This window comes from Oncorhynchus mykiss, chromosome 30, assembly GCF_013265735.2.
Source record: "Oncorhynchus mykiss isolate Arlee chromosome 30, USDA_OmykA_1.1, whole genome shotgun sequence".
Lineage (NCBI taxonomy): Eukaryota > Metazoa > Chordata > Actinopteri > Salmoniformes > Salmonidae > Oncorhynchus > Oncorhynchus mykiss.
The window spans coordinates 817,594-837,185 of NC_050570.1; the positions used below are offsets into that span (position 1 = coordinate 817,594).

The window sequence follows — 19,592 nt, forward strand, 5'->3', positions numbered from 1 at the left end:
AAGACACTGAATTCCACAGATCATTTCCCTAATAACCTGCAGCACAGGATCCCTAAAAGTGTGTGTTTGTGTTGCAGGGTGTCTGGAGGAGAGCTGTTTGACTTCCTGGCTCAGAAGGAGTCTCTGAGCGAAGAGGAGGCTACCCAGTTCATCAAACAGATCCTGAACGGAGTCCAGTTCCTCCATGGCAAGAGGATAGCACACTTTGACCTCAAGGTACTTTACATGCTCATGCCGTTTTAGCAATATGGAACCTGTGTGGTGGAGTGGAGCTGTTGGTTAGAAATACTTCCTCCAATGATTGTTGTGAGCTGTCATCAATGTAGCGTGTCACTAAGTTAGGGCTGTGACCTTATTACTACCATTCAGGCAGTCACGAGTCATGTCTGCAGTCAGTGGTGAACGTTGCGTCATGGTAATATCCTACTATGGGCTCTGTACATGAGCTGATGCGTTGGTACTTCCCAACTCTTTAACAGCCATCTGGTAAAGGCCTGGTGTTCTGTTGTCCCCACTCTGACATCAATCTAAACAGTATCTTTTAAAACTCACTGTTAGGCTACATTGGACCTCACTGTGATCGATCAACAGCAGGTTAAAACTGCACGGAGAACCTGGTTGTTGTGGATAATTTTGGAATATATCAGTTGGTTGTAATTTTGGAAAGAGCAGACACTTCCAGAATATATCAGTTGGTTGTAATTTTGGAAAGAGCAGACACTTCCAGAATATATCAGTTGGTTGTAATTTTGGAAAGAGCAGACACTTCCAGAATATATCAGTTGGTTGTAATTTTGGATAGAGCAGACACTTCCAGAATATATCAGTTGGTTGTAATTTTGGAAAGAGCAGACACTTCCAGAATATATCAGTTGGTTGTAATTTTGGAAAGAGCAGACACTTCCAGAATATATCAGTTGGTTGTAATTTTGCAGACACTTATTATATATCTCCACCTTTCCTATTCATAATCTCATTTACAAAGATAATTCCTTCTTTTTTTTATTCCATAAATAATATTATTTTGTTTAATCAATAGCAGATTTAATTTGCCTGAGACCAGCAGCACAGTAATTTACCATGAGACCAGCAGTCATTTACCATGAGACCAGCTGCCATTTACCATGAGACCAGCAGTCACGGCCATTTACCATGAGACCAGCAGTCACGGTCATTTACCATGAGACCAGCAGTCATTTACCATGAGACCAGCAGTCACGGTCATTTACCATGAGACCAGCTGTCACGGCCATTTACCATGAGACCGGCTGTCACGGTCATTTACCATGAGACCAGCAGTCACGGTCATTTACCATGAGACCAGCAGTCATTTACCATGAGACCAGCAGTCATTTACCATGAGACCAGCAGTCATTTACCATGAGACCAGCAGTCACGGTCATTTACCATGAGACCAGCAGTCATTTACCATGAGACCAGCAGTCACGGTCATTTACCATGAGACCAGCAGTCATTTACCATGAGACCAGCAGTATTTTACCATGAGACCAGCAGTCACGGTCATTTACCATGAGACCAGCAGTCATTTACCATGAGACCAGCAGTCCCGGTCATTTACCATGAGACCAGCAGTCACAGTCATTTACCATGAGACCAGCAGTCACGGTCATTTACCATGAGACCAGCTGTCATTTACCATGAGACCAGCTGTCATTTACCATGAGACCAGCTGTCATTTACCATGAGACCAGCTGTCATTTACCATGAGACCAGCAGTCACGGTCATTTACCATGAGAACAGCAGTCATTTACCATGAGACCAGCAGTCACGGTCATTTACCATGAGACCAGCAGTCACGGTCATTTACCATGAGACCAGCAGTCATTTACCATGAGACCAGCAGTCATTTACCATGAGACCAGCAGTCATTTACCATGAGACCAGCAGTCACGGTCATTTACCATGAGACCAGCAGTCATTTACCATGAGACCAGCAGTCACGGTCATTTACCATGAGACCAGCAGTCATTTACCATGAGACCAGCAGTCTTTTACCATGAGACCAGCAGTCACGGTCATTTACCATGAGACCAGCAGTCATTTACCATGAGACCAGCAGTCCCGATCATTTACCATGAGACCAGCAGTCACGGTCATTTACCATGAGACCAGCAGTCACGGTCATTTACCATGAGACCAGCTGTCATTTACCATGAGACCAGCTGTCATTTACCATGAGACCATCTGTCATTTACCATGAGACCAGCTGTCATTTACCATGAGACCAGCAGTCACGGTAATTTACCATGAGACCAGCAGTCATTTACCATGAGACCAGCAGTCACGGTCATTTACCATGAGACCAGCAGTCATTTACCATGAGACCAGCAGTCATTTACCATGAGACCAGCTGTCACGGTCATTTACCATGAGACCAGCAGGCATTTACCATGAGACCAGCAGTCACGGTCATTTACCATGAGACCAGCAGTCATTTACCATGAGACCAGCAGTCATTTACCATGAGACCAGCTGTCACGGTCATTTACCATGAGACCAGCAGTCACGGCCATTTACCATGAGACCAGCAGTCATTTACCATGAGACCAGCAGTCATTTACCATGAGACCAGCTGTCACGGTCATTTACCATGAGACCAGCAGCACGATCATTTACCATGAGACCACCAGTCACGGTCATTTAACCATGAGACCAGCAGTCATTTACCATGAGACCAGCAGTCATTTACCATGAGACCAGCAGTCATTTACCATGAGACCAGCTGTCATTTACCGTGAGACCAGCAGTCATTTACCATGAGACCAGCTGTCATTTACCATGAGATCAGCTGTCACGGTCATTTACTGTGAGACCGGCATTCATTTGCATGATACCGTCTGACAAAATGTCATGACCGCCACAGCCCTAGTCACTATTTCAATATGATTCATCCTCCCTCTGACCTGTATCAGACAGACAGACATTCTCCCTGTTCTCTCTGACCTGTAGCAGACAGACAGACATTCTCCCTGTGCTCTCTGACCTGTAGCAGACAGACAGACATTCTCCCTGTTCTCTCTGACCTGTAGCAGACAGACAGACATTCTCCCTGTGCTCTCTGACCTGTAGCAGACAGACAGACATTCTCCCTGTGCTCTCTGACCTGTAGCAGACAGACATTCTCCCTGTGCTCCCTGACCTGTAGCAGACAGACAGACATTCTCCCTGTGCTCTTTGACCCGTAGCAGACAGACATTCTCCCTGTGCTCTCTGACCTGTAGCAGACAGACAGACATTCTCCCTGTGCTCTCTGACCCATAGCAGACAGACTGACATTCTCCCTGTGCTCTCTGACCCATAGCAGACAGACTGACATTCTCCCTGTGCTCTCTGACCTGTAGCAGACAGACAGACATTCTCCCTGTGCTCTCTGACCCGTAGCAGACAGACTGACATTCTCCCTGTGCTCTCTGACCTGTAGCAGACAGACTGACATTCTCCCTGTGCTCTCTGACCCATAGCAGACAGACAGACATTTTCCCTGTGCTCTCTGACCTGTAGCAGACAGACAGACATTCTCCCTGTGCTCTCTGACCTGTAGCAGACAGATAGACATTCTCCCTGTGCTCTCTGACCTGTAGCAGACAGACAGACATTCTCCCTGTGCTCTCTGACCTGTAGCAGACAGACTGACATTCTCCCTGTGCTCTCTGACCCATAGCAGACAGACAGACATTTTCCCTGTGCTCTCTGACCTGTAGCAGACAGACAGACATTCTCCCTGTGCTCTCTGACCTGTAGCAGACAGACAGACATTCTCCCTGTGCTCTCTGACCTGTAACAGACAGACATTCTCCCTGTGCTCTCTGACCTGTAGCAGACAGACATCCTCAACAGACGGTATTTGCATTAATAACATGGCTAACTTAGCTAGCTAACATACATTTTGAGAAAACAAGTTATATCAAGTGGCTAGCTAGCTACCTTTACCAATGTTTGGTGGCCAATGAGACAGCACCAACTAACCATCTGAGCTAGCAAACAATGTAACATAAGTATAATTTCGAATTTCAAAAATACTACTAGTGTTGTGTCTGTGAATTTCAGGAATCACCGTAGCAACTACCCCAAGTGCACGGTAATTTAGCTATTTAAAAATGTTGCTACTTATGATGAAAATTGTCCGTTTTGCCATAGCTCTCATGCGTTTGAAACATAAGCCTGTCAGTGGTGTTGGACTCGACGATAGTTGATATCCATTGGAGTGCTGCGATTGGTTGCCCAAGATTCTGGGGCAGGGCTTAGCGAAGGGTCAACTATAATCAGTCTTTCAACTCACTGTACCTCAGCTTTTTATTTTCCCTTTATTTAACTAGGCAAGTCAGTTAAGAACAAATTCTTATTTTCAATGACGGCCCAGTGGGTGAACTGCCTTGTTCAGGGGCAGAACGACAGATCTCTTCAGCTCAGGGATTTGAACTTGCAACCTTTCGGTTACTAGTCCAAAGCTCTAACCACTAGGCTATGCTGCCCCCCCCCCCAGTTCACAATATAACCTATGGAATGTTCTTCCTTTTAATGCTGGCGCAAAGATGGACCATTATAATCAGGTAACTCAAAACACATCTCATGTTGCTTGACTAGTGATCCTGTTCGTCAACAGGAGCTCTGTAGTACCTAATGTTCTGTAGTACCTAATGTTCTGGTCATCCTGTTTATCAACGGGGGCTCTGTAGTACCTAATGTTCTGGTCATCCTGTTATCAACAGGGGCTCTGTAGTACCTAAAGCTAATGGTCTTGTTTTCAGCCTGAGAACATCATGCTGTTGGATAAGAATGTTGATCTGCCGCGCATCAAGCTCATAGACTTTGGTCTGGCTCATAAGATGGATCAGGTCGGGACGGACTTTAAAAAGATCTTTGGGACACCTGAATTTGTGGGTAAGTATTTCAAGGCATTGAGGAGGACGTCATGTTTATGTATACCAGGCTTCATCTACATTTTATTGACTGATATTTGACAATAGACCATGTTGGAGAGAATGTGTAGTGTTGTTTCATTGTGTTGTGTTGTCATTGTGTAGTGTTGTCATTGCGTAGTGTTGTCATTGTGTAGTGTTGTGTCATGTCATTGTCTAGAGTTGTAGTGTTGTCATTGTGTAGTGTTGTCATTGTGTAGAGTTGTTGTGTCATTGTGTTGTGTCATTTGCACACTTGGTATTCTCTCAACCAGCTTCACCTGGAATGTCATTGTGTAGTGTTGTGTCATGTCATAGTGTTGTGTCATTGTATTGTGTTGTGTAGTGGAGAGACTGTAGTGTATTGTGATAATATGTATTTCCAGCTCCAGAAGTCGTCAACTATGAGCCTCTGGGTTTAGAAGCAGACATGTGGTAAGAGCTGATAACTACCTCGCACGCATTGGTTTAATTTATACAACATGCTTTCACACACACACACACACACACACACACACACACACACACACACACACACACACACACACACACACACACACACACACACACACACTCATACACACACACACACTCATACACACACACACACACACACACACACACACACACACACACACACACACACACACACACACACACACACACACACACACACACACACACACTCATACACACACACACACACACACACACACACACACACACACACACACACACACTCATACACACACACACACACACACACACACACACACACACACACACACACACACTCATACACACACACACACACTCACACACACACACACACACACACACACACACACACACACACACACACACACACACACTCATACACACACACACACACACACACACACACACACACACACACACTACCAGTCGAAAGTTTGGACACACCTACTCAATTAAGGGGTTTTCTTTTTTTTATTACTATTTTGTAGAATAATAGTGAAGACATCAAAACGATGAAATAACAGATATGGAATCATGTAGTAACCAAAGAAGTGTTAAACAAATCTAAATATTTTTAGATTCTTCAAAGTAGCCACCATTTGTCTTGATGACAGCTTTGCACACTTGGTATTCTCTCAACCAGATTCACCTGGAATGCTTTTCCAACAGTCTTGAAGGAGTATCCTGAACACTTGTTGGCTGCTTTTCCATCAATCTGCGGCCCAACTCATCCCTAACCATCTCAATTGGGTTGAGGTTGGGTGATTGTGGAGGCCAGGTCATCTGATGCAGCACTCCATCACTCTCCTTCTTGGTCAAATAGCCCTTACACAGCCTGGAGGTGTGTTGGGTCATTGTCCTGTTGAAAAACAAATAATAGTCCCACTAAGCACAAACCAGATGGGATGGAGTATCGCTGCAGAATGCTGTGGGAGCCATGCTGGTTACGTGTGCCTTGAATTCTAAATAAATCACCATCACACCTCCTCCTCCATGCTTCACGGTGGGAACCACAAGTGCAGATATCATCTGTTCACCTACTTTGCGTCTCACAAAGACACAGCGGTAGGAACCAAAAATCTCAAATTTGACTCATCAGACCAGCGGGCACACTTCCACCAGTCTAATGTCCGTTGCTCGTGTTTCTTGGCCCAGTCAAGTCTCTTCTTCTTATTGGTGTCGTCCTTTAGTAGTGGTTTCTTTGCAGACATTTGACGTTGAAGGCCTGATTCACACAGTCTCCTCTGAACAGTTGAGATGTGTCTGTTACTTGAACTACAGTGCCTTGCGAAAGTATTCGGCCCCCTTGAACTTTGCGACCTTTTGCCACATTTCAGGCTTCAAACATAAAGATATAAAACTGTATTTTTTGTGAAGAATCAACAACAAGTGGGACACAATCATGAAGTGGAACGACATTTATTGGATATTTCAAACTTTTTTAACAAATCAAAAACTGAAAAATTGGGAGTGCAAAATTATTCTGCCCCTTCACTTTCAGTGCAGCAAACTCTCTCCAGAAGTTCAGTGAGGATCTCTGAATGATCCAATGTTGACCTAAATGACTAATGATGATAAATACAATCCACCTGTGTGTAATCAAGTCTCCGTATAAATGCACCTGCACTGTGATAGTCTCAGAGGTCAGTTAAAAGCGCAGAGAGCATCATGAAGAACAAGGAACACACCAGGCAGGTCCGAGATACTGTTGTGAAGAAGTTTAAAGCCGGATTTGGATACAAAAAGATTTCCCAAGCTTTAAACATCCCAAGGAGCACTGTGCAAGCGATACTATTGAAATGGAAGGAGTATCAGACCACTGCAAATCTACCAAGACCTGGCCATCCCTCTAAACTTTCAGCTCATACAAGGAGAAGACTGATCAGAGATGCAGCCAAGAGGCCCATGATCACTCTGGATGAACTGCAGAGATCTACAGCTGAGGTGGGAGACTCTGTCCATAGGACAACAATCAGTCATATATTGCACAAATCTGGCCTTTATGGAAGAGTGGCAAGAAGAAAGCCATTTCTTAAAGATATCCATAAAAAGTGTTGTTTAAAGTTTGCCACAAGCCACCTGGGAGACACACCAAACATGTGGAAGAAGGTGCTCTGGTCAGATGAAACCAAAATTGAACTTTTTGGCAACAATGCAAAACGTTATGTTTGGCGTAAAAGCAACACAGCTCATCACCCAGAACACACCATCCCCACTGTCAAACATGGTGGTGGCAGCATCATGGTTTGGGCCTGCTTTTCTTCAGCAGGGACAGGGAAGATGGTTAAAATTGATGGGAAGATGGATGGAGCCAAATACAAGACCATTCTGGAAGAAAACCTGATGGAGTCTGCAAAAGACCTGAGACTAGGACGGAGATTTGTCTTCCAACAAGACAATGATCCAAAACATAAAGCAAAATCTACAATGGAATGGTTCAAAAATAAACATATCCAGGTGTTAGAATGGCCAAGTCAAAGTCCAGACCTGAATCCAATCGAGAATCTGTGGAAAGAACTGAAAACTGCTGTTAACAAATGCTCTCCATCCAACCTCACTGAGCTCGAGCTGTTTTGCAAGGAGGAATGGGAAAAAATGTCAGTCTCTTGATGTGCAAAACTGATAGAGACATACCCCAAGCGACTTACAGCTGTAATCGCAGCAAAAGGTGGCGCTACAAAGTATTAACTTAAGGGGGCTGAATAATTTTGCACGCCCAATTTTTCAGTTTTTGATTTGTTAAAAAAGTTTGAAATATCCAATAAATGTCGTTCCACTTCATGATTGTGTCCCACTTGTTGTTGATTCTTCACAAAAAAATACAGTTTTATATCTTTATGTTTGAAGCCTGAAATGTGGCAAAAGGTCGCAAAGTTCAAGGGGGCCGAATACTTTCGCAAGGCACTGTATGTAAAGCATTTATTTGGGCTGCAATTTCTGAGTCTGGTAAGTCTAATGAACTTATCCTCTGCAGCAGAGGTAACTCTGGATCTTCCTTTCCTGTGGAGGTCCTCATAAGAGCCAGTTTCATCATAGCACCTGATTATTTTTGCGACTGCACTTGAAGAAACTTTCCAAATTTGACATTTTCCGGACACCTAATAATGGACTGTCATTTCTCTTTGCTTATTTATGCTGTTCTTGCAATAACATGGACTTGTTTTTTAACCAAATAGGACTGTCTTCTGTATACCCCCTACCTTGTCACAACACAACTGGCTTAAACGCATTAAGAAGGAAAGAAATTCCACAAATGAACTTTTAACAAGGCACACCTGTTAATTGAAATGCATTCCAGGTGAATACCTCCTGAAGCTGGTTGACAGAATGCCAAGAGTGTGCAAAGCTGTCATCAAGGCAAAGGGTGTCTACTTTGAAGAATCTCAAATATAAAATATATTTTGATTTGTTTAACACTTTTTTGGTTACTACATGATTCCATATGTGTTATTTCATAGTTTTGATTCTTCACTATTATTCTACAATGCAGAAAATAGTAAAAAATAAAGAAAACCCATTTTGACTGGTACTGTAGATACACACATAGATACGCACACACAGATATACACACATAGATACAGATACATACACACACAGATACACACATAGATAGATACACACACACACACACACAGATACACACACAGATAGATATACACACATATAGATATACACACAGATAGATACACACACAGATAGATATACACAAATAGAAACACACACAGATAATACACACAGATAGATATACACACGCAGATAGACACACAGATAGACAGAGACACACACACACACATAGATAGATAGATAGATAGATAGATAGATAGATAGATAGATAGATAGATAGAGAGATAAACACACAGATAGATAAACACACAGATGAACATACAGATAGATGCACACACAGATAGATATACACACACATATAGATAGATAAACACACAGATAGATAGATAGATAGATAAACACACAGATAGATAGATAAACACACAGATAGATATACACACAGATAGATATACACACACACACATATAGATACACACATAGATAGATAAACACACAGATAGATACACACACAGATAAACACACAGATAGATAAACACACAGATAGATAAACACACAGATGAACATACAGATAGATGCACACACAGATAGATATACACACACATATAGATAGATAAACACACAGATAGATAGATAGATAAACACACAGATAGATAGATAAACACACAGATAGATATACACACAGATAGATATACACACACACACATATAGATACACACATAGATAGATAAACACACAGATATATACACACACAGATAAACACACAGATAGATAAACACACAGATTGATAGATACACATAGATAGATACACATAGATAGATAAACACACACACAGATAGATACACACAGATAGATATACACACATAGATAGATAAACACACAGATAGATAAACATACAGATAGCTAGATAAACACACAGATCGATAAACACACAGATAGATAGATAAACACACATATACACACACACATACAGATAGATAGATACACAGATAGATATACACACACAGATAGATACACACACAGATAGATAAACACATAGATAAATACACACATAGATAAACATACATACACCCACATAGATACACACTCACAGATACACACAGACACACCGTGTGTTCCATCCACCAACCTCACTACAGATACAACACCAGGACAGCAGACAGGCTGTGAATCATCTCCGCTGATGAACCTTGTGTTCTCCTCTTCTGTCACAGGAGCATCGGAGTCATCACCTACATACTGTAAGTAGAAACGGTTTAAAGTAGATGGCTTATACATCTATTGATGTGACAGTTTGGACAGTGTCACTAATGACTGTGTGTGTTTTCAGTTTGAGTGGAGCGTCGCCGTTCCTTGGTGACTCGAAGCAGGAGACTCTAGGGAACATCTCAGCCATAGCCTACGAGTTCGATGATGAGTTGTTCAGCAGGACCAGTGAGCTGGCCAAAAGCTTTATACGACAACTACTGGAGAAAGACACCAGGTTAGGGGTTAGAGATACACATAGGTCAAAGGTCAGATGAGAATAAAGACCCGTATGTGGAGTTCTGAGCTAGCCAGCTGCAGAGGAGAGATCTCAACCTTAACACTGGGTGTGTCAGTGCTGAGCGATTCATCAAAATGTAGGTTATCTTTCAGTTTTTAAACAACTAATTGAAATTAAAATGATTTGAATTCAATTTTCTTCAGGGTTTTCCTGTGAGCTCAATGCGCACATTGCGTAGTTTCTCTGGAGATGAATCAGATCAAGCCCAAACTGTGTGATGTAGTAGGGAGTTGTAGTTTCCAACAGGCCAATATTCAACATAGTTTCATCCAGAAAACATGGTAATTAACTACAATGACCATAATTCATTGCGTGCCTCCTTGTCCGGTCTGTGTGTTTCTTTTAGTGTGGGGCAGACACAGAAAAATGCATGATGGAGAGGGACAGAGGGCAGTTTTTTCACAAGTTATCTTAACCTGAAAATACATAATCCAAGTCATTAATAGTTGCAATTCAGCAGTCATAAAAGTTATGTCTTATTTACTTTGAAGAACTACTAAAATAGTGATTTTGTCAGGCAGCAACTCTATAGAGATGATGACTTGGAAGGTAATAGTATAGGAATCAAATAAAACTAATGTAAGAGTATATACAGTGGGGGAAAAAAGTATTTAGCCAGCCACCAATTGTGCAAGTTCTCCCACTTAAAAAGATGAGAGGCCTGTAATTTTCATCATAGGTACACTTCAACTATGACAGACGAAAGGAGAGAAAAAATCCAGAAAATCACATTGTAGGATCTTTAATGAATTTATTTGCATATTATGGTGTTTGTTTATTATTGTTAATAAATGATCGTCAGTAATGGGACAGTCACTAAAATCAGCGGACTTTGATTAATTGTTTTATTCTGTTTTGTTACAGCGTTCAACCCACATAATGCATTGCGCATTTCATTATTTAAAAAAAATATACACCGAAAACAAGATTATTTTGAAATAATCCAACCGAAACGACCTCAAAAAGCACTGATTGCTAGTGTGTGTTACTTAACATCAATCAATCATATTTATTTATGAAGCCCTTCGTACATCAGCTAATATCTCAAAGTGCTGTACAGAAACCCAGCCTAAAACCCCAAACAGCAAGCAATGCAGGTGTAGAAGCACGGTGGCTAGGAAAAACTCCCTAGAAAGGCCAAAACCTAGGAAGAAACCTAGAGAGGAACCAGGCTATGAGGGGTGGCAAGGACAAACTCTCCTAGAAAGGCCAGAACCTAGGAAGAAACCTAGAGAGGAACCAGGCTATGAGGGGTGGCCAGTCCTCTTCTGGCTGTGCCAGGTGGAGATTATAACAGTACATGGCCAAGATGTTCAAATGTTCATAGAAGACCAGCAGGGTCAAATAATAATAATCACAGTGGTTGTAGAGGGTACAGCACCTCAGGAGTAAATGTCAATTGTCTTTTTATACCCGAGCGTTCAGAGTTAGAGACAGCAGGTGCGGTAGAGAGAGAGAGTCAAAAACAGCAGGTCCGGGACAAGGTAGCATGTCCGGTGAACAGGTCAGGGTTCCAGGCAGAACAGTTGAAACTGGAGCAGCAGCACAACCAGGTGGACTGGGGACAGCAAGGAGTCATCGGGCCAGGTAGTCCTGAGGCATGGTCCTCCATGGGCTCAGGTCCTCCTGGAGGGGAGGGAGAGAGAGAATTAAAGGGAGCATACTTAACAAGGATCCACCCCTTTTTTATTTTTTTTTTACCCAAAATGATATACCCAAATCTAACTGCCTGTAGCTCAGGACTAGCATCCCTCCAGTATTCATCTTTCATTGTTAATTGATTAGTCACTGGACTTGTTTCCTTGAGAGACAGAGACACAATATCCAGCTGGGTAGGAACCTACAGTACATGCATAACCCAGAGGTTGTCAGTGTCGAGGCAGGATGGGACTTGTTCACTTGCCAACCATCTGTTTTCATAGAGCGACAACACTTCTTTATGTGTGTGTGTACGCGCGTCCCCTCGCTAAGCTAACAAACCTTTACTGTTGTTCTTTGCCTTTCAGAAAACGGTTGACAATCCATGGTGCTCTGAACCATCCCTGGATACAGGTAATGGTTTATTATATCATGTTTTATTTGTTGAACACTTTAAAGACTATAACATTCTGTTCTGCAGAGATTGAAATGTTGCCACCCTGACTGACTTCTTCCCCCTCATATCATTTTTCGGTGGCTATACAGAGCCTAAGATGCAGGAGTCATTTGATTTAGCTATTAAGAACTTCAACGACTGTTATACAGTTAGATATCTTGCTTTCGTAAATTCACTCTGGCTATCTACTCCGATTTCAGAGGACTGCTGAATTTATGAAAGCACAACACCTGTTGAATATGACCGGTGTCAGTAAATGTAGGCACAAAGAAAATGCCTAACCAGCTCTGCTACGATGAGTAAAATGGTCAGAGTGGGGTGTTCTCTCACTTGTGTCTGGAAGTAGCTAGCCAACTTTAGCCCGTTAGCTTGGGTGCTTGGTTGGGACAAGCATGCATTGGCAGGCAAGCTGCAGAAGGACATGGAGGCTACAATTCCCCATCGTTTATCAGTGCAATTTTGACGGCCAACTAGCTGAAAAAGTTTGAGAGGGTTTATCTAAATGTTCCTGCATTAGATTCCTGCATTAGATACTCAATATCACTGGACAGTTTTATCTCCATCTCTTCATTCAAAGACACGATCATGGACACTCTCCTAGCCCCCGTCCCTTCCTTTTGGTAGGCCGTCATTGTAAATAAGAATTTGTCCTTAACTGACTTGCCTAGTTAAATAAATAAAATAAAACATGTTTAATTAATCCTTAGCCTTTGAAGGCGTAGAAGGCCCATTCTTCCCCACTGTGTTTGGGTTAGTACTCATTTTTAGAATGGCTATTTTTTTCACCGATATGTTGTTCTGAAATATTAACCCAGAAATACTGGACATGTTGAACTCTTATCATGGTGGTGAATTGGACTCACATTATTCTGGTCTTGTCCCCCTCTTCGTCTCGGTTTGCTCCGGTCTTGAATCGGACACAACACTGTTGCTTACTATAGATTTCCTAGGTATAGATCCCTGTCTTTAACCGTGTGTGTTGTCCCCCTGCAGCCGTTGGACTCCAGACATAACAAACTGACCCTAGCCCCCCGACACATAAACTACTGCAGCATAAATACTGGAGACTGAGACAGGAGGGGTCAGGAGACACTGTGGCCCCATCCGATGACACCCCCAGACAGGGCCAAACAGGAAGGATAGGATTTCCTAGGTATAGATCCCTGTCTTTAACCATGTGTGTTGTCCCCCTGCAGCCGATGGACTCCAGACAGGCCCTGGTAAAGAGACAGTCTGTGGTCAACCTGGAGAACTTCAGGAGACAATACGCCCGACGCAGGTGGAAGGTAAAACAGACCTTACACGGCATTAGGAGTGTATGGAAAGAAACCTTTTGGGGAATTCATTTATACACTTGGTTGCTCTCCTAATCACAACTGTGTGTCTGCCTCAGGGCCTACATTCCCTCCCAGCTTGGTTTGATTTGTGTAGATGGAGCCTCTTATCACTCTGAACTCTCCCCCCTACAGCTTTCCTTCAGAATTGTGTCTCTCTGTAACCATTTAACTCGTATGATGAAGAAAGGTCATCCCAAGCTGGCAGACCAGGACGAGGTACGTACAATAGGAGCTCACAGTCTAGTCCACAGGAGGCTTGTGGCACCTTAATTGGGGAGGACAGGCTCGTGGCAATGACTGGATCGGAATGAGTGGAATGGTGTCAAATATATCAAACATGGTTTGATGCCGTTCCATTTGCTCCGTTCCAGCCATTATTATGAGCCGTCCTCCCCTCAGCAGCCTCCACTGCTGTAGTCTACATTTAGATAGTCATCTTATCCAGAGTCCTTCATCAGATGCTCTTATCCAGAGTCCTTCATCAGACGCTCTTATCCAGAGTCATTCATCAGACGCTCTTATCTAAAGAGTCAAGTTTGATGTTTTTCTACATGAGCTATCACTGGTAGCAACAGATCTATGGGTTAACTAGATCAGTTCTACAGCAGGTCTATGGGTTAACTAGATCAGATCTACAGCAGGTCTATGGGTTAACTAGATCAGATCTACAGCAGGTCTATGGGTTTAGATCAGATCTACAGCAGGTCTATGGGTTAACTAGATCAGATCTACAGCAGGTCTATGGGTTAACTAGATCAGATCTACAGCAGGTCTATGGGTTAACTAGATCAGATCTACAGCAGGTCTATGGGTTAACTAGATCAGATCTACAGCAGGTTTATGGGTTAACTAGATCAGATCTACAGCAGGTCTATGGGACCGGCAGCATGATTCTATTACAGTGTTTAGTATAGTATGTGTTGTTAGCAGTATACAGTAGGCAACATTACAGTCCCTGTGAAAGGTGTTATAAATATGCCGCCTGGGTTCTGTCACGGTGCAGAATGCTGCTTCTGTTTTCCACAGACATGTTATTCTGTTAGTTCTCAAACTAAAATAAGTAATACATAATTAACTCTGTTGATGGTTGCACACTGTACATTCAGTTGTTTTGGGAAGAGAAGTGTGACTGTGTGTGTGACAGACAGTGATGGCATTCTCTGAAAGCAAAATAAACCATATGCTGCAATTTGAGGCATGTTGTTGAGTGGTAAGGGTGGTGCACAACAGTTGTTTCTGGCTCAGGGTAAGGTTACAGCTCGGGTTAAGAGTTTGCAGCTCGGGTTAAGGTTTGCAGCTCGGGTTTGCAGCTCAGGTTAAGGTTTGCAGCTCAGGTTAAGGTTACAGCTCAGGTTAAGGTTTGCAGCTCAGGTTAAGGTTACAGCTCAGGTTAAGGTTTGCAGCTCAGGTTTGCAGCTCATGTTAAGGTTTGCAGCTCAGGTTAAGGTTTGCAGCTCAGGGTAAGGTTTGCAGCTTAGGTTAAGGTTACAGCTCAGGTTAAGGTTTGCAGCTCAGGTTTGGAGGTCATGTTAAGGTTTGCAGCTCAGGTTAAGGTTTGCAGCTCAGGGTTAAGGTTACAGCTCAGGTTAAGGTTTGCAGCTCAGGTTAAGGTTACAGCTCAGGTTAAGGTTTGCAGCTCAGGTTTGCAGCTCATGTTAAGGTTTGCAGCTCAGGTTAAGGTTTGCAGCTCAGGTTTGCAGCTCATGTTCATTTTTGCAGCTCAGGTTTGCAGCTCATGTTAAGGTTTGCAGCTCAGGTTAAGGTTTACAGCTCTTGTTAAGGTTTGCAGCTCGGGTTTGCAGCTCTAGTTAAGGTTTGCAGCTCGGGTTAATAAGGTCTGTTGTTTTATCATACTTCCAGAGGGACTGTGAGAGCGACCAGGAGACGGAGATGATCATGAAGAAAAGACCCAGAACCAGGAAGAGAAGCAACACTTCCTGAAACTTGCCTGTCTTTTCTGATTTGTTGAATGTGTGTCTGTAGCACACACGATTGGTCCAAAAGCAGTCACAGAGACTAATTCAAAAACTGCTGTCCATACAATGTCTTTTATATGTTGCACAGCATTCTAAAAACACATTTTCTGGGGCAATAGATGAAACACGTTGATAGTGTTTCCTAGATAGTGTGATTTCAGCGCCAACAGAAATGGTATTTGAATCCCTGCCTTCTGTAAAGCTATCTAGATTGTAGAAATGTACATGTGATAGGGGACAGGTTACAAGGTACAGGTTAGGATAGGGGACAGGATAGGGTACAGGTTAGGGTACAGGTTAGGATAGGGTACAGGTTAGGATAGGGTACAGGTTAGGATAGGGTACAGGTTAGGGTTACAGTGGACAGGTTAGGGTTACAGGTTAGGATAGGGGACAAGTTAGGGTACAGGTTAGGATAGGGTACAGGTTAGGATAGGGTACAGGTTAGGATAGGGTACAGGTTAGGATAAGGTACAGGTTAGGATACGGGACCGGTTAGGATAAGGTACAGGTTAGGATAGGGGACCGGTTAGGATAGGGGACAGGTTAGGATAGTGGACAGGTTAGGGTTATAGGGTACAGGTTAGGACAGGGTACAGGTTAGGGTACAGGTTAGGGTTACAGTTGACAGGTTAGGGTTACAGTGGACAGGTTAGGGTTACAGGGTAACGGTTAGGGTTACAGGGTACAGGTTAGGGTTAGGGTTAGGGTTACAGTGGACAGGTTAGGGTTACAGTGGACAGGTTAGGGTTACAGTGGACAGGTTAGGGTTACAGTTGACAGGTTAGGGTTACAGGGTACAGATTAGGGTTACAGGGTACAGGTTAGGCTGCGGGTTAGGGTTACAGTTGACAGGTTAGGGTTACAGTGGACAGGTTAGGGTTACAGTGGACAGGTTAGGGTTACAGTGGACAGGTTAGGGTTATGGTGGACAGGTTAGGGTTACAGCGTACAGGTTAGGGTTACAGTGGACAGGTTAGGGTTAGGGTTAGGGTTACAATGGACAGGTTAGGGTTAGGGTTGCAGTTGACAGGTTAGGGTATATGTTGGGGTACAGGTTAGGTTTACAGTGGAAAGGAAGAGGACAGCTCACAGATAATTCAATGTTGTTATCTAATTGTCTTAAATAACCAACTTCCTCATTCTGCTATTGTCCTCATAATTGACTAACTTCCTCGCTCAGCTGTGGTCCTCATAAATGAACAACCTCCTCATTCTGCTGTTGTCCTCATTCTGCTGTTGTCCTCATAAGTGACTAACTTCCTCATTCTGCTGTTGTCCTCATAAGAGACTAACTTCCTCATTCTGCTGTTGTCCTCATTCTGCTGTTGTCCTCATAAGTGACTAACTTCCTCATTCTGCTGTTGTCCTCATAAGTGACTAACTTCCTCATTCTGCTCTTGTCCTCATAAGTGACTAACTTCCTCATTCTGCTGTTGTCCTCATTCTGCTGTAGTCCTCATAAGTGACTAACTTCCTCATTCTGCTGTTGTCCTCATAAGAGACTAACTTCCTCATTCTGCTCTTGTCCTCATTCTGCTGTTGTACTCATAAGAGACTAACTTCCTCATTATGCTGTTGTCCTCATAAGTGACTAACTTCCTCATTCTGCTGTTGTCCTCATAAGAGACTAACTTCTTCATTCTGCTGTTGTCCTCATTCTGCTGTTGTTCTCATAAGTGACTAACTTCCTCATTCTGCTGTTGTCTTCATAAGTGACTAACTTCATCATTCTGCTCTTGTCCTCATTCTGCTGTTGTCCTCATAAGTGACTAACTTCCTCATTCTGCTGTTGTCCTCATAAGTGACTAACTTCCTCATTCTGCTCTTGTCCTCATAAGAGACTAACTTCCTCATTCTGCTCTTGTCCTCATTCTGCTGTAGTCCTCATAAGAGACTAATTTCCTAATTCTGCTGTTGTCCTCATTCTGCTGTAGTCCTCATAAATGACTAACTTCCTCATTCTGCTGTTGTCCTCATTCTGCTGTTGTCCCCATTCTGCTGTTGTCCTCATTCTGCTGTTGTCCTCAATCTGCTCTTGTCCTCATTCTGCTGTTGTCCTCATAAATGAACAACATCCTCATTCTGCTGTTGTCCTCATAAGAGACTAACTTCCTTATTCTGCTGTTGTCCTCATAAGATACTAACTTCCTCATTCTGCTGTTGTCCTCATAAGAGACTAACTTCCTCATTCTGCTGTTGTCCTCATTCTGCTGTTGTCCTCATTCTGCTGTTGTCCTCATTCTGCTGTTGTCGTCATAAGTGACTAACTTCCCCATTCTGCTGTTGTCCTCATTCTGCTGTTGTCCTTATAAGTGACTAACTTCCTCATTCTGCTGTTGTCCTCATTCTGCTGTTGTCCCCATTCTGCGGTTGTCCTCATTCTGCTGTTGTCCTCATTCTGCTGTTGTCTTCATAAGTGACTAACTTCCCCATTCTGCTGTTGTCCTCATTCTGCTGTTGTCCTCATTCTGCTCTTGTCCTCATTCTGCTGTTGTCCTCATAAGAGACTAACTTCCTCATTCTGCTGTTGTCCTCATAAGATACTAACTTCCTCATTCTGCTGTTGTCCTCATTCTGCTTTTGTCCTCATAAGAGACTAACTTCCTCATTCTGCTCTTGTCCTCATTCTGCTGTAGTCCTCATAAATGACTAACTTCCTCATTCTGCTGTTGTCCTCATTCTGCTGTTGTCCTCATTCTGCTGTTGTCTTCATAAGTGACTAACTTCCCCGTTCTGCTGTTGTCCTTATTCTGCTGTTGTCCTCATTCTGCTCTTGTCCTCATTCTGCTGTTGTCCTCATAAATTAACAACTTCCTCATTCTGCTGTTGTCCTCATTCTGCTGTTGTCATTCTGCTGTTGTCCTCATAAGTGACTAACTTCCTCATTCTGCGCTTGTCCTCATAAGAGACTAATTTCCTAATTCTGCTGTTGTCCTCATTCTGCTGTTGTCCTCATAAGAGACTAACTTCCTCTTTCTGCTCTTGTCCTCATAAGTGACTAACTTCGTCATTCTGATGTTGTCCTCATAAGAGACAAACATCCTAATTCTGCTGTTGTCCTCATTCTGCTGTTGTCCTCATAAGAGACTAACTTCCTCTTTCTGCTCTTGTCCTCATAAGTGACTAACTTCATCATTCTGCAGTTGTTCTCATAAGAGACTAACTTCCTCATTCTGCTCTTGTCCTCATTCTGCTTTTGTCCTCATAAGTGACTAACTTCCTCATTCTGCTGTTGTCCTCATAAGAGACTAACTTCCTCATTCTGCTGTTGTCCTCATAAGAGACTAACTTCCTCATTTTGCTTTTGTCCTCATAAGAGACTAACTTCCTCATTCTGCTGTTGTCCTCATAAGAGACTAACTTCCTCATTCTGCTGTTGTCTTCATTCTGCTGTTGTCCTCATTCTGCTGTTGTCCTCATTCTGCTGTTGTCATCATAAGAGACTAACTTCCTCATTCTGCTGTTGTCCTCATTCTGCTGTTGTCCTCATAAGAGACTAACTTCCTCATTCAGCTCTTGTCCTCATTCTGCTGTTGTCCTCATAAGAGACTAACTTCCTCATTCTGCTCTTGTCCTCATTCTGCTTTTGTCCTCATAAGTGACTAACTTCCTCATTCTGCTGTTGTCCTCATAAGAGACTAACTTCCTCATTCTGC

General features: G+C 43.0%; 1 protein-coding gene across 2 annotated transcripts in view; it reads left to right on the plus strand.

Annotated features, from left to right (window-relative positions):
- The window catches only part of dapk2b (death-associated protein kinase 2b), a 45,607-nt gene extending 27,756 nt beyond the window's left edge, over window positions 1-17,851 (plus strand). Inside the window, exons 4-13 of one of the 2 annotated variants that reach the window (XR_005040880.1) lie at window positions 78-216; window positions 4,771-4,903; window positions 5,307-5,355; window positions 10,194-10,220; window positions 10,310-10,462; window positions 12,532-12,577; window positions 13,817-13,906; window positions 14,090-14,173; window positions 15,818-16,376; window positions 16,565-17,851. Coding sequence is in view for 1 of the 2 variants with exons in the window: in XM_036968769.1 (XP_036824664.1) it covers window positions 78-216; window positions 4,771-4,903; window positions 5,307-5,355; window positions 10,194-10,220; window positions 10,310-10,462; window positions 12,532-12,577; window positions 13,817-13,906; window positions 14,090-14,173; window positions 15,818-15,898 (802 nt within the window). In the remaining variant the exon portion in view is untranslated. Of the gene's footprint in view, window positions 1-77; window positions 217-4,770; window positions 4,904-5,306; window positions 5,356-10,193; window positions 10,221-10,309; window positions 10,463-12,531; window positions 12,578-13,816; window positions 13,907-14,089; window positions 14,174-15,817 lie in introns of both variants that reach the window. The other variant, XM_036968769.1, reaches the window with a different exon arrangement.
- The last annotated feature ends 1,741 nt before the right edge of the window (window positions 17,852-19,592 follow it).